Genomic DNA, 15,113 nt, shown 5'->3' with positions numbered 1-15,113 from the left:
CACACACACACACGCACACACACGCACACACACACACACCTGTGCACACACAACACAGTCACTCACTCACTTATATTCAAACTGTCTCTTCCTCTCTGGTGAACACACACACGCACAGAGGAGTCCTTTGTCTGTCATCTTGCTCCTAATACAATTCCTGTATGCTTTCTGCCATGTTTAATTCAATAGATAAACAGCCCGTTAATGAAGCGAAAAATTTCGCTATGAGTCATCAATTTCGAGCTAATTAGCAATTAGCAGTGCATATTTCCATTATTAAATGATGAGTGGGGACATGGCGACCTGCAGGGGAACTGTAAACAGTAAGTAAGGCCAGCAGGGCCAAGAGCACTCAGCACCCAGTCTCTCATAAACAATCCTCCAACTTCATGTTAACTTTCAGCCTTTGTAAAAGGTGTCCCAGGTAAAACAGTGTGCCATATTAAGGGCTACAGGACATTATATTCTTTCTGAAAATAGACAAGATGAAGTATATTCCTTTATTTGTCTCTATCAGCCATCTTTAACACTCAAAATTTGAACCAAAAAGGTAGTGTTCGCTCTCTACACATCAGGATGCCTCTTAGGCTTAGTAAAAGTCTACAGTAAATAATAAAAAAAACGAATAGGCTAGACCCACACTGGAGTTGGACCGCCTGCAGTGTGAGAATAAAATGTCTCATGAAACCGTTTTAACTTTATTGTAGGAGTTGCAAATATAAAATCACCACAGCTTGGTGAGCAGGGGCATCTGTTCATATAAAAAAATGAATTATGAATTGTGTGTGTGAGAGTGTGAGAGTGTGTGCATGTATGCGTTTGCTCTTTTCTGTCTTGTGAATGTGAATTAAGTCTTTGAAACCGTTTTATTTTGATATGACCAGGAATCAATGAGTGGATACAGAGAGATATCAACAAAAAAAGAATAGAACGCTTGTAGGAGACAGAAAGGGTCAGATGGAAGGGCTAAATATTGATTAAGTGTCTCTTCAACGCTCCTTGTAGTCTCCAGGGAAGAGAGAGCACCGCAGCAAAGTCATCCTGTCTCAATCACATGAGCACTTTACTTACTTCTGTGGGCTTATTCCTAAGCAGGCAGTGACTTCCTGCATAAAGAAAGCGTCCCCAGACAATGTTTGACCCTTTCTTGCACATTCTCCTCATACTGACCCCTACTGGTCTCTGATGATAGCACAGTCAACTAAATCCCCTAGAGCAACTTTTGCAGCAACTTTTTTTGGATGCACACTACTAAGCAAAAGATTGAAGAAACAAAGATTCAACTAAAATTGTGTTGATCATCATCATGTTATATTTGTCGGTAGATCAAATTGATTCACGTCCAGGAGAGAAAGACAAAATGGATACAGTATGGAGATGGATGGTTAGGTGGATGGATACAGGCACTGTGGCACACACAAATGTAGGAATGCAAACATGGAGACATGCAGGCAGACATGTCGTATTCTCCTCCTTCCTCTGCTGCATCTCCCACTTTTAGCAATGACAAACCACCCCTCACTTATCTCCCTCCAGTGAAAAGTTGTGGTGACATCTAAAATACCCCTCCTAGGCCTTGAGCTAAATCTGTCAAAATGTTTTCTCCTCTCATGTTCTTTGCAGACTTGGTTCAATGTCTTCTGCACACACAAATGGATGGCGCACACACACACACACACACACACACACACACACACACACACACACACACACACACAAAACAACACACACACAGACTTATAAGCACATCCTCCGTCGCTTCTCAAATACTATTTCTCCCCAGCAGGCATGGAAGAAAACTAAAAACTCTCCAAAGCCTAATCTTCCACAGCCAATTCAGAAATATTAGAAGATTGCATATGTTCAATCTAAAAGTTCCAACTTGGTAGTTTCTCTTATTCAGTGCTTGTTTAAAGAGCGGACAAACAAACCTTATCTAAGTCTGTCACGTCCATGTCCCGCTGATTGCGCTAGCTGGCTGGATTGATTCTCAATTGGGACATAGCTCCTCATCCAATCTCTCCCTGACTCCATTCCCCTTTACCTCCTCTCTCCTCTCAGATAATAGCAGGAGGTCTAATTGGACAGGTATGTCTCTTGTTTTCATCAGGTTGTGCTAGAAGAGGACAAGAGAGGTTGATGTGGAAGCAGGGAACACCCTGCTGATTGTCCAGGCACTGATTCTATCAGCCCACATTAGGGTAGCCGGGAATTGCCAAGCCAAGGGAATAGATTTAACTTCCATTTGCTTTAAAAAAAAAAAGAAAAGAAAAGAAAACTAAAAAAGACACAGCGATAAAATTGAGCTGTCCTCTTAGTGCTGATTTAATGGGCTGGGACAGGCTGAGATTACAATCAAGTATGCAAGCCTGTTATGCACTCTTAGACACACACACACACACACACACACACACACACACACACACACACACACACACACACACACACACACATACACACACACACACAGACTTGTGCATGCTGGAGGTAAGCTAACACATATTTGCACTGTAAACAATGTAACATAGTAAATATGGACACCACATTAATTTCACAATCATCAACTTCCCTTTGGAGCTAGTTAAATAAGCCGGGTTGTTGAAAACCAGCCTCTCCTCCCCTTCGAGGATGCATGTTGAATCCGATTAATCCATCCCCTCCTTGCACTAATTAGCTGTCAGCAGTAGAAATGTGGAATCATTAAAGAGCTAACATGTGACACTGCCGCCTGTAAGGTTGCACTGGCTGTAATGGCTGGATCATGTTTCTGTGTGTAAGTTTGTGTTTGCAAAACAAAATGTTAAAGGTCAGACTTTACAGCACAACCAACGATAATCATGAAAGAGGAAAATTAATTAATAACGGGATTTATATTCATGTCATGTATTCAAATCATTGATATGTATTATTCAATCAAGCTCACAGGGAAATTGTATTCCCATGAGTCAATTTAGGCATTTTATTTACCACACAATAGAACAATGACATGATGTATGACACTGCATCAGGTGTTAGTCTTCATTGTACATTTGGAGTCACTGGCCAAGTCCGCTTTAACCCTTAAAGGGGAAAGCATATGTAGATATGATGGAAAATTAATTCAATACTATTGTTTATGTACAATTGTGCTCATAAGTTTACACACCCATGCTAAAGTTGACCAAATAGAGTAATAATTTAATCATCTTTTGGAATCTTAATGCCTTAATTAAAAAAATAGCTTTTTTTAAATGTGTTGTCAGGAAAATTTAAGCCTTGATTTTCTTAATATGTAATAACTGGTGTGCTATGGAAGCATAAGCTGAGATGAGAACTGATCTGACTATAAACCACAGGGAGGAACAACCTTAATTCTACTGTATTCGATCATCTTTTGTTTCAGCTGTAGCTGCTCTCTGCAGCCATTGCTTTGCTCTGCTAAGCCCTGATACACCGGCGACCTTGTCACTCATTTGCTGCACTTTTCTCCTCACTTTCACCCTCATTTCGTTTAATTCTATAGCTTTTTCTATCAACTCATGCTCTGCCACCCCCACATTGTGCTCCACTTTTTCCATTTATCCTGCTCCTAGAGCTGATCCCTCTCTGGCAGGCACTTTCTGTCATTTTCTCAGTTTTTGACTACTCTCACTCTATTTCTGTACTCTCTCTTTTTCACCATATGTCTCAATTTTTATTGTAATTCCTGCATTTTTTCCCCCTCTCAATCATCTCGTATGAGCAGGCGCTGAAGCCGAATTAAATGCTAACGTTTTTGCAGTGCTTCCAGTGTGGCTTGCCCCCTGCGGGGTTTAATCTGGTGTTAATATAGGCATCAGTCATCCTCACCGACTGATTGTAAGTGGGGAAATAGGTCGTTTATATCTGCTGACCTTTAACCCTTAGCTCTGCAGGGGCTTTGACAGGACAACTGAATTAAAGGGAAGTGTCATAAAATGTTGCATCGCTGTCCACATGCACTGGAGAGATGATTGAAGGAGAACGAGGAATACAAAATAATCAAGAAAAATGATAGGGTGTTGTATCTTCCTTCCTTTTCCCCCTCGGTTCTGCTTCTTTTTTCCCTTCAGAGTCTATCCATCCATCAGGGGAAGCAGAGAAGTAAAAACAGAACAAGCAGCCACTAATCAATCCACCTCGCCTACAGGGACAGGGTTCTTTTCACTGACTTATTTCTTCGGAGGGAGAAAAAGAGAAGCTTTTTAATTTGTTAGCTGTGAATATGCCAACAGCAGCCGGCACACACACTCTCCAGGGACTACAGGGAGGGGGCGAGGAATTACTATAAATGTGTTGGTGATTGTGAATGATATCCAGGAATCCGGAAGCATGTCACTTGGTGCATACAAGTGGGTGTCCATTTTCTACAGCAGTGCCATCTTTGCAATCAAAAAGTCAAAATCCTGGGTCTCTCCTGACGTCCTCTTGTCATGTTTTTTGAAGGAGCCAATCTGAGGGCAATGCTGAATACAGTCAAAGAAAACAGTCATCCTACTGCACAGAATCTGACTCATATTTGTCATTATTTAGAATGGTGCCTTTGCTAACTACATGCCCACACATTCACAGACACACATGGAGGGAATAGCTCAGGGATAGAGAAAGTGATACATATATATGTATATATATATATATATATATATATATGTGATATATATATAATAAAAATAAAATAACAGATAAATATGACATGTACCTTTCAGCACATTCTTTTCTAGTCCTACCCCCTATTTCTATTTTTATCCTTTAGTTAAACAAAACAATTTGATGCTTCACTTAAAGCTCTTGACAGGGTTGCTTTCTCTAGGTGCAGGTCTCAAACTAACAGCAGTGACTCAGGCCCTCTTCATTTAGCTAAAAGCACCTGAACAGAGTTCACCGGTGGCAGGTATCAATAGTAAGCCATTTTCTGCCCACTTTCTGTACGCTTACATTCACCATGTCAGTTTAGAGTTACGCTCGTAACCACGAAGTGTGACCATTATTGAGTACGCACACATCATTGCTGATGATGATAAATGACAAACAATTGATTTGTTTTGTTATGAGTCAAGTGACAATAGGAATTAGAATGCTTAAGATCCTCCCACAACCTAAATAAACCTAATAGCAGCAAATCCATCTAGCTTTGTCCCATTTGCATTCTACAATGTCTACTAGTTGCATAGAATATGTGGTGTATACTAATGTTCATAGTATACAGCTTTAGCAGCACAATAAACCAGTTTACTTTTCCCATTTAACCATTTTGCTCTTTAGGGAGCTGGTTGGTGTGTCTGCTCCCTATATCTAATAATAATTTATTTTACATGAATAAAGACATTTGCACTAAAAATTGATACAGAAAGGCACAAATTGTTAGGAAATGAAGTGTTTTGATATGCTCAGAATTTCATTTTTACTCAAAAATTAAATGCATTGTGGGACAGCCCTGTGCATCAACAGCACATTCAAAGCTCTTTTTACTGTGAATACTGACTTTTTTTTGTAAACTCAATTTTGTCAATGTTGCTGGGCAAACATACTAAAAACTCCTAAAATAAGTATGAAGCATGGAACCTGGACAGAGCTGTCGTTTTTGGTCACACACTTATATAACAGAGATTCTTCCATGATAAGGGAGGGGGGCTTTAAAAGACTGACAGCAGCAAGTCTTTGTTCCTAGTACAGAGTGCTTTACTGATGACAGGTGCTGTTCATCGGGTGCTGCTGTGTTCAGCTGACAGGCTGTCTAGGAGTCACTCTCTTATTATCCCTATTACATTGTTGCCCGGGGCGACCTATTCACACTGCAGGTGGTAATTAGACAGGTGTGTTAATGGCCTGACTGGGACTGAGGGTGGTCTTTTTCGCGGTGTGTCTCCTGTCTCTGCCTTGTGAAATGTGGGCATGGACAGTCTGAGGGCGCGGCGCTGTCGGTATGTCTCTGAGGTTTTGAGTTTCTTTACCACATTGGGGCTCCTAAAGAAGTTCAGTCTACATTTTGACGTATAAATCAGCTGCTGATTGACTGGGATAAGAAGCTACACCTGAGCCTTAACACAACCTGGTTTAAGTACTTTCTTTCCACCATGCTGGCTTATCTGTTAAGTTCCATCTTCTTTGCACTGGCCGAAGTTGCTCTATCAACTCTCCTATATGCCCTCTTTTTCTCTTCTGTGTCCTCCTCTTCTTTCAGTTCTATCCCTCCTCCCTGATCTCCTTCCCAGCAGTGGAATCTAAAAAAAAAAGCAGAAATAAATATTAGTTTTCTTCTCTCAAAACTGCCATTTCTGCACCACATCTACTTTTTCATATTCTCTCAGTTGCCATGGAGACTGCGAGGGGCTTGCGGGAGTCTGATTGCAGATGTTAGGAGTAAACACACAGACTGAGACAAAGAGGAGAATAAGAAAAGTAATAAAGTGGTGTATTCATTGAATTAATGTCTGATTATAAAACCTGTTTGTGCGTTGCAGTTTGTCGCCTAACTGACAAAATGAATGCTGTTGGAAACAGTCTCAACAATTGTCTGCATTACCTACCAGCTTATTATGTCTTTGCTCTTTCAAAAATGTATTTTTGTCTAGGACCTGTCTGTGAATGTGTGGTGGTTTTTCTCTCTCTTTGTATTAAGGGAATATGTCGCATTTGACCTTGTCCTCACTTTTCAGACTGAACATTGCTCTCGCTCTGATATGAAAATCTATCCTCATTTACTAGCCATTAACTATTCATGACACTCTTCCTCACCAAATCTAGAACGTGGAGCGCAAATGTCGATATTATTATTATCCGGTCCCGCTGCCAAGCTGAACTTGATGATTGACATCTATGAGACCTTCCTCACAAAGTAACAGCGCCACCGTTTTATTTTACCTCTGTCACTCTCTCCGCCAGGGCTTTCTAAGTCGCCGTCTAAAGGGCTCGATAAAGCGCACCAAGAGTCAACCCAAACTTGACCGCAACTCCAGCTTCAGACACATCCTTCCTGGCTTCAGGAGCGTTGACAATGACAGGTATGTGCTTTTTCGTTGTGTCGATGCTGGCGTGTGTTTGTTTATGCTGGATTGGTTTATACAGTATGTCTGTTCTATTCTGGTGCCTCTCTTTCTCTCTCTCTCTCTCTCTCTCTGTCTCTCTCTCTCTCTCTCTCTCTCTCTGTCTGATGGGTGGTTATCCAGGTCACTGTTGACATCTGCGTGTTGTGTTGTCAGTGTATAGTGAAAAGTGAAGCGAATCCTGACTCTTCAATCTGTCACTTTTAATATGTAATGCGCTTTCTCTCTTTCTCACAATACCATAAAGTGCCATATGGCACGTTTGGGTTTGAGTGTAGTTGTGGCATTCACCTCATGTCTTTGCAAAACAGCTTGTATACATGCTATATTATTTTGCTTTGCCTCGGCATTAGGGCTGGTCAATAGAAACTAAATGAATATGGATCGCAATTAATAATTGCAAGGCTACTTAAAGGCACAATATGTAATGTTCTCCATGACTCCTTGTGTCAACAGTGCTACCCCATGTGATGGCATTTGGTTTCAGACTGTGTTTATTGCCAGTTTCTCATACCTTCTTCTGATTTCCTCAGGAGTTCAGCCGCTTGGCAAACACTTGCCGTTGCCTAACGACGTCAATTACGATTCCACAACCGGGCTATGTTGACCTGCAATCGCACTCTGGAATCTTTGATGCTCTTCCCATGCATGCAAAAGTACCAGCTAAAATTCCCATTACCTATCTTTTCTGCGTCTGGAAAAAAGCCAAGGCGTCCATCTGTGGAGATTAATTAATGGAGGTGTTGCTTTTGAAGAGATGTTCTACGGCTTTCAGTTCCAAAACTCCGAGCTGAGTCGCTGCCTCTTTTTGTACTTTTAATGAGGCATTAACATCACTGTCAAACCATCGCAGGGGAACACTAGCAATTGTTCTGTGCGGAACGTAGTGAACTGTTCCTCTGGTGCAGTCGGACGAAATGAGCTCATACGTCACCGCCTTTGTCCCACTGTCTTTTCTCATTCTCTTTCCCACTTTCCTCTACCCATACTTTTTTCAAACTCATTTCAAACTCATCACTCTCCAATTTCACCATCATCCTCACCCCTCCTTCCTCCTTCCCTTTATTTTTCAGCAGTAGTGAGGTCAGCATGTATGTCTTTTCCTCTGATAAAGCACCTGGCGAAGAAAGCACATAATCGGACAGGAAATTGGAATGTTCAGGAGGTTTCTTATCTCGCCCTGTTTAACACTGAAACACACACACCACATCCACCTCACTTGCAATTTCACACATTGACTGCTATATAATGATAGGTCTCTATTACACATGTCCACATCCAGTAGTGTTTTAACTCTTTTATGACATTATATGGGCAAGGGAAGGGATATAGGAACAAGTGTGTGTGTTTGTGTGTGTGTGTGTGTGTGTGTGTGTTTTCTGCTTGGATGTTTGATTTCAAGGCCTCGTTGCTTGTAGAGTGCCATAGACTGTAAAAAAAAAAATAGATATTTCCCATCCAGCCTGCCTGACACAGTCCAGTGGTTTTTCTTCATTGATACAAATATGAAAGCAGTAGCCTTATACTAAAATTTAAATCCACTTATTTTAATGTGTTGGTGTGTGTGGGGGGGGGACAAATATGAAAACGTTGCAGATTGAGAGAGTAATGTGCTGTGAGAGGAGTCAGTGACTCCCTGTCAGTCCGGAAGCAGCCTCCCCACAGGGCAGAAAACGCTGCAGAAGAAGACAGGCTTGGAAACTGGCAGAAGAAGGAGGAGAGATGATGAGATGGAGGGAGCGAGGGAATCCTATACCGTGAAAACTCCCTGGTGTGCAGATGTGCAGCTTTGAATGTGAAAGATGCAGGGAATATTTATGCACTGTACATCTAAAACCACCAGAGAGCTATGTACAATATCTCATCATTTATATGAGATTGATTTATTAAAGGCTAGGCAGCTTTATTTTTATTGCACATTTCAGCAACAATGCAATTAAAAGTGCTTTACATGAAACATTAGAGAGCAGTTAAAAACAATTTAAAAAAATTACATTTACTTACAGTAATCATTATATATGTGTGTGAATGTGTGTGTGTGTGTGTGTGTGTATATATATATATATATATTTATTTATATTTATATTCTATTGCAATCCATGGCCATGTATTTCCAGGTATTTTTTTCATTATGATTATTTTGTGAGAGCAGGCACACAGCACGACACAAACACACAAACACATTTCACAGTGTGTGTGTTAATGTGTGTTCGCTGTGATTACATTGTTAAGCCTTGCAGCCTGAGGCCGTCTCAGGAGAGAGACCTGCAGATGAGGAGCAGCTGGACTTCTAAAATGAAATATTCATTTGTGTTAATCAGAGACTGGACACTCTCCGAAGACTCCTATCTTTGCAAATCATAAAACACAGCACTCTGTAGGCGCGCAAACCGACACTGCACACACACACAAACAAAACTATACTGAATTATCTTGTCTAAAGGGAGAATCTGTTTTTACTTACATTTTTTAGAATATAGTCAGCTTGTTGAGTTCAGGGTCTTCAGATGTACTGTGTGGCGATTTCTGCTTCAGCTTTCACTGTGACAGTCTGGGTAATTATCAGAGCAACAGAATGGGCAAACCTCGACTACAATGAAAGTTACAGAATCTCAAACATAATGAAGTGGGGCCTTCTCTGTTTATGTACAGATAGCACTATAACTATAAACACAAGGAAGCAATTCCAAAGTTTTTGGGGGAGCAATTAAGTATTTCTTTTTTTATTTGCGCTATGTAGTGTGACTGCATAACTACATAGATGTAATTCCCAATAAATCATGAATTAATTTGTTTATGCACTGCCCTATACTGTTCAGCAACTACTGGCATGGCATTTATCTCATGTATTGTGTAATATATAAGAAAAGAAAAAAGTAATATAACAATAAAAATACTCTACTCTGTGACTGATTCTAAAGAAATGGAGTCTGAACTCACAGAGGAAACAGATAGAAATATGACCGTTGTACTGTAGATGGTGGAGGTGGATATCTTAGACATATTTACCTCATAAATATCAAACTCATAACTTAAAGGTGCTCTAAGCGTTGTTGGGTGACGTTACTTCTTGTTGATGTTCAACAAATTTTCAGATAAAACAAGACTAGCTTGCCCCTCCCTCCTCCTCATCCTGTCTCTTCCCTTCTGAGCGTGTGTGTGTGGTGTGTTTGTGTGTGTGCCAATAGAGACTAGTGTGATTGGGCAGGTTAGTGCGTGTTTGATCTTAACTGACAGTACCATGCTCATACTGGGCTCATAACATTCCGCAAACACCTATAAAATCTCGCCCTCTATATAACTAGATGCTGCAGACCCGCATTTTTGAGTGCACCTAAATCAGCTGTCGACTGACGCACCCCTGTCTTCCTGTCTATCCAGCCCTTTACTGTGTAATGGAAATACTCAATTGTGTGGACTTTATGGCCACAGTGGTGGTTTGATGGAACTGATTAGTTTGTGTTTGTGTGTGTGTGGGCACGCACAACTGCAGTTCTCAGCACTGTGGGCACTAATGACTCGTGTATTTATGGATGTACTGCTTCTGTCACACGGCAGGAAAGCTTTTTTTGCCGTCACTCAGACTCTCAATATTAGCAGATGGATAAAATGGCTGAACCGATTCACATCCGTATTTCTCTTCCTGTTTCTGTCTGGCTTGTCTCCGACAAGCTGCTCAGTGTATGCTTTAATTATGTTTGCATTACGTAGCATACTAAACTGTGTGCTGAGCAATCTTATAGATGCATGTTGGAAGAGGCTCCTAAACAATACAATGCAGTATAGAAAATGGATGGACACAATAAATTGTACATGTTCAAAGACATAATAACACCAACATAAAACACATGGAAAGTAAATAAACACAACTTGTTAGGACTTGATATAGTACCAGTGTTACCTTAATTCACATAAATAAATACATGTAATAATAGTAAATGTAATTAAATCCTGAAGCAGGAATTGATCAGTTTCTCTCTTATTTTCACGTTTAATATATTCACTGTAAATTGTATCTCCCTACGTAGTAATCTAAATGGTGTTTAAAAGTCTGTGTCTCACTGCAACGAAAATCTTTGGAAAAACTGTTATTTTCTTACTATATTTTAATTTCTTTCTAATTGAAAAAAGTCATATTGTATAGGCTGGGTCTTCTACAGCTGTAACAATTCCAAATTTTAAGTTGGAATTTTAACTAATTGTCTCATAAATAATTGTGATTTTGGTCAATTTGAAAAATATTTATTTAGTACTTTCAATGAATCCCAGGATACATCACTGTTATGTAGTCTTTGTCCATTACATTCCACATGTCCATTACATTGATTGCTCCGGTGCCGCAGGAAGTTCCGCCGGATGCATATGCTTTCGCCGATGTCTGTTACCTTAGCCTTTTCTCCTCAGGTCTCTGCAGGGTAAATCCTGACATCTAGCTAGACTATGTGTCCAATCTGATTTTTCTCTCGCACAACAAAATCAACTTTTGAACGTACACGTTCCACTAAAACAAGTTCCTTCCTGAGACTATTTTGCAGCGGCTCCGTGCGGAGCATAGCACCTCCCTTGGCGATTGTGATTGTTTTTAAAAGTTACCAATAAACCACAGCACATTTTTTTCCCATCCCGGAATGCTGTGTGGCAGAGCGAGTCTGCTGTTGTGATCCTAATAATGTAGTAACACAGGTACACAGCCTATTAAATAAGCCATGCCTGTTTATTACCATAACAAATTGTATTTTTTTCTCATATGAATATAAAATTGACAATTACCCACAACCGTTATACCCCTTAGGACTAAGCAATTAATTGCGGTTAAACAAAGAAATGGCAATTATGTAAAAAAAACAGGCCTACGATTCTCCTCGGGTCAATGAAACACCTACATACATTTCCTTCTTTTAGATATGAAGATTGAAGAGACAGTTGAACCTACTGTACAGATATTACAGATAATAGGAGACTTCTTGTAACCATTGTTTGTGGAATTGAGGGATTGTGTTTCTTAAAAAAGAAAAAGGATTTAGAAAAATATTTTTGGTTTGACAGGTATAATGGAATCATTTCAGTGACCAATGACAAGTAAATCTGCAAAGATGAATAGATTATTGGTTAGTTGTCAACTATTAAATAAATTGCCAACTATTTTGATTATTGACTAATCAGCCATTTTTAAATGTATAAAAGTGTATTAAAATCCAGCTTCTTAAATGTGAATATTTGTTTGAATTTTCTTCACTCCTGAATGACCTTAAACTGAGAGTAAATCTTTTGAGTTGTGGACAAAACATTTGAGGACGTCTTCGGCGTTGGAAAACACTGATTGACATGTTTCACCATTGTAGGACATTTCATAGACCAAAGAACTAATCGAATCATTGAGATATACATCAACAAATTAAGTAATTAATGTAAACAATCTCGAGTTGCATAAGTAATTCACAAGTAGTGAAGCGGTGGCATAAACATGTGTGTTGTAAGAAGCTTTAGCCTGTAGCTCTAAATGGCTGCCTGTAACAGGATGCAAGTTTCATACAACCCCCCCTGTCAGTTTTCATAAAGCTGCACCAATGGGTGCCATGGTAATTGCTGCAGGTTGTGTTGTCGGGGGTGTGTATGTGAAAACATAGCAGCATTGTGAGGAAGTTATGCCATTTAGAGTTATTAAATTCTGTAAACATTCCCCAGGTGGTTTGACTGTAATATCCAACCTTTTTATATTGCTCCCTCCCTTTTTCCCCTCCCCATCTACCTCCGCATCTCACTCACTTACTTACTGACATTCACTTTAAAATTGCTTTGCCAGCATCCCAATGTCTATTACCCCTAATATTATACACCCCTGCCTCTGTTCACATTAGGCTTTCCCCCTTTGCTCCTGTGTTAATGTCTTCTGTCTTTCTGGTCCATATGTGGTCTTTGCCATCATTTGTCACTTTGCTCCTTCTATGCTAATAAGTGTGTTCGGAGCTCTTGTTCGGAGCTGCAGTTCACTGGTGGATTTCTGCTACATTAAACCCAATCCAGTGCTCACAGACTTGTCCCTTGGTCCTCTTCTCTCTGCCCTCTCTTCTTCATTTCATACCACTGCACCAACAATCCCCTTTCCTCGTGTCTCCTCTTGTTCATATTTGTCATAATTTGCTTTAATCCCTACCCTGTTGTCTCTCTTCAATTTTGGGAAAAATGTCTCCGTCATTCAATCAATCCCACTTCCCTGATGCCGAAGGCCACATGCTTGTTGATCACCAAAAATGCACAGACACACACTCTTTTTTTCGATATTTCAGTGATCCATTGTGTAATTGTTTATTACCGACACCGTCTTAATTCATTCATTCACAATTCATTCATTGCACAATCCTTTCAAATGTTGATTCAGAATTTAGGGGTGATGATTACTAACACAATGTACGCACACACAGTACGGATGTGGGCCTGGCTGCTGTCCAAAGAAGTAATGCACTTAGTAATGACAAACAATCAAATGCCCAGTTACAGATTTCTTTGCCAATCAGAAAAAAAACAACAGCAGTGCTTTCATTATGTTCATTGCAGCATTAGAATTAGACAGACGAAGACTGCATCTTTTTTCCTTCTCTCTTTGGCATCCTTCCCCTCTCACCATCTCATTTGCAATGCATCAGCATGATTTGGTTTCGATGAAACAGTTCTCAGGGTAATAATGTGTTGTACAGAGCAGGTTTAACCTACTACTGTGCATTATTAAGCTCTATCCCATGCAGACCGCAATAGCAACAGCATCTCAAAAATTAATGACTAATTTTGTGATGATTGTAAGGCTTCATGGCATTATCCTATCTCTCTCAAGATTATAATGAGGACTTTATTAATTCAAGAGTAATGTGGTGTTGTTAAGATGCTTAGGCATTGGTGGGTGTTTTGAAAAGGTTGCTTTTTCCTGCTTTCATAAACAGAGGGCTCTTCATTCTCTTCAAGGACACGGATGGCTATTCAGTTTTGAAGTTCTACAATGTATGCTAAGTGTGTGTGTTTTTCAGTTTCCATGTTCCACTAGAGTCAAGCAGAACAAGTTGTAAAGTATATATCGGAAGGTACTCCATGTCACCTCTGGGGCTCCATACTTCTCTCAAACTTCCAGGAAGGAGATTTGTGTGTTTGATTTTTTTTTGTTGAATATTTTTGGGATGAAAATGTCTTTACAAGCATCTGAACAACTTCTTCTGAAATCAGAAGTTGACACCTACAACAGAGAGACTAGGGCAACTTGTTAATGTGATCATGTACTGTAATAACTGTAATAATAGATCATATAATAATAGACTAATTCAGTGATTAGCAAATTGTACTCTACCCTCCAAAGTATCTGCGGATCTTTTCCGATTCAGCTCATAATTACATTTCATATTTGCTTCCACTTCTCAGCTCAGCATTGTTGGAACACTGTTTGCTTGTTATTTATTCCTTCTTACGAAAGTATGCTTCCCTCCTCCCTACAGTAAATGGACAGAATGTGTGTGATTTACATTGTACCAAATGTGTTCTAGGGAGCTGTGTTGTATACTGCTTCTCTGATCACTTTAGTATCTCCATAAACATCCCCTAAGCAATCCTAGTGGTGTTGACACCTGCCCAGCTGGTAGGTTGCGGTGGCTGGGTTGATGTTAAACCCTGCTGGGCCTTCTGTGAGCCCGGGCGAGCATGGCCAAGGGTCTCCTCTCTTTCATTCTCTCCCCGGGTAATGAGCTGTAATGGATAGGGCCTTGGGCGTGACATGAATACAGAGGGCCCCATCAAAGCATCTCCCCACGCATCCCTTTAAAGGACTGCTCAGTACGCATTCAAAACACTCATGTACTCATTCATTCCTCTCTTTAATCCACTTGGGTCACAGCGTTTTCAGCTATTCATCATACACAGATATTATGCTTATTGTAACTTTTTTGCATTCAAGGCAAGCACCGTTATCTAAATTTAAGGAATATGTGTTTTTACTTTAAAACAAACTATTGGAATAGATGTAAAGTGTATGGTGAAAGTGTAACAAATTACACCAGTGTTTTTTGAAAAGGTTGATAATTTGTTTTGGTGATT

At 40.0% G+C, this 15,113-nt stretch overlaps 1 protein-coding gene and 1 long non-coding RNA gene across 12 annotated transcripts in view; one reads left to right on the top strand and one right to left on the bottom strand.

Moving 5' to 3' along the window:
* LOC116704529 (uncharacterized) overlaps positions 1-14,083 on the bottom strand; it is a 14,678-nt gene extending 595 nt beyond the window's left edge. The window contains exons 1-2 of the long non-coding RNA XR_004335706.1: positions 14,074-14,083; positions 5,989-5,999 (exon numbers count right to left, since the gene is read on the bottom strand). This is a non-coding gene — a long non-coding RNA (uncharacterized LOC116704529). The remainder of the gene's footprint in view (positions 1-5,988; positions 6,000-14,073) is intronic.
* Positions 1-15,113, top strand: part of LOC116704521 (disabled homolog 2-interacting protein) — a 154,575-nt gene that overhangs the window by 79,423 nt on the left and 60,039 nt on the right. For all 11 annotated transcript variants that reach the window (XM_032540076.1, XM_032540075.1, XM_032540074.1 and 8 more), the window contains one exon: positions 6,880-6,998. In XM_032540076.1, the coding sequence (XP_032395967.1) occupies positions 6,880-6,998 (119 nt within the window). The remainder of the gene's footprint in view (positions 1-6,879; positions 6,999-15,113) is intronic.

This window comes from Etheostoma spectabile, chromosome 16, assembly GCF_008692095.1.
Source record: "Etheostoma spectabile isolate EspeVRDwgs_2016 chromosome 16, UIUC_Espe_1.0, whole genome shotgun sequence".
Lineage (NCBI taxonomy): Eukaryota > Metazoa > Chordata > Actinopteri > Perciformes > Percidae > Etheostoma > Etheostoma spectabile.
Note: the sequence above shows the minus strand (reverse complement) of the source record. Positions and strands in the feature narration are given on the sequence as shown.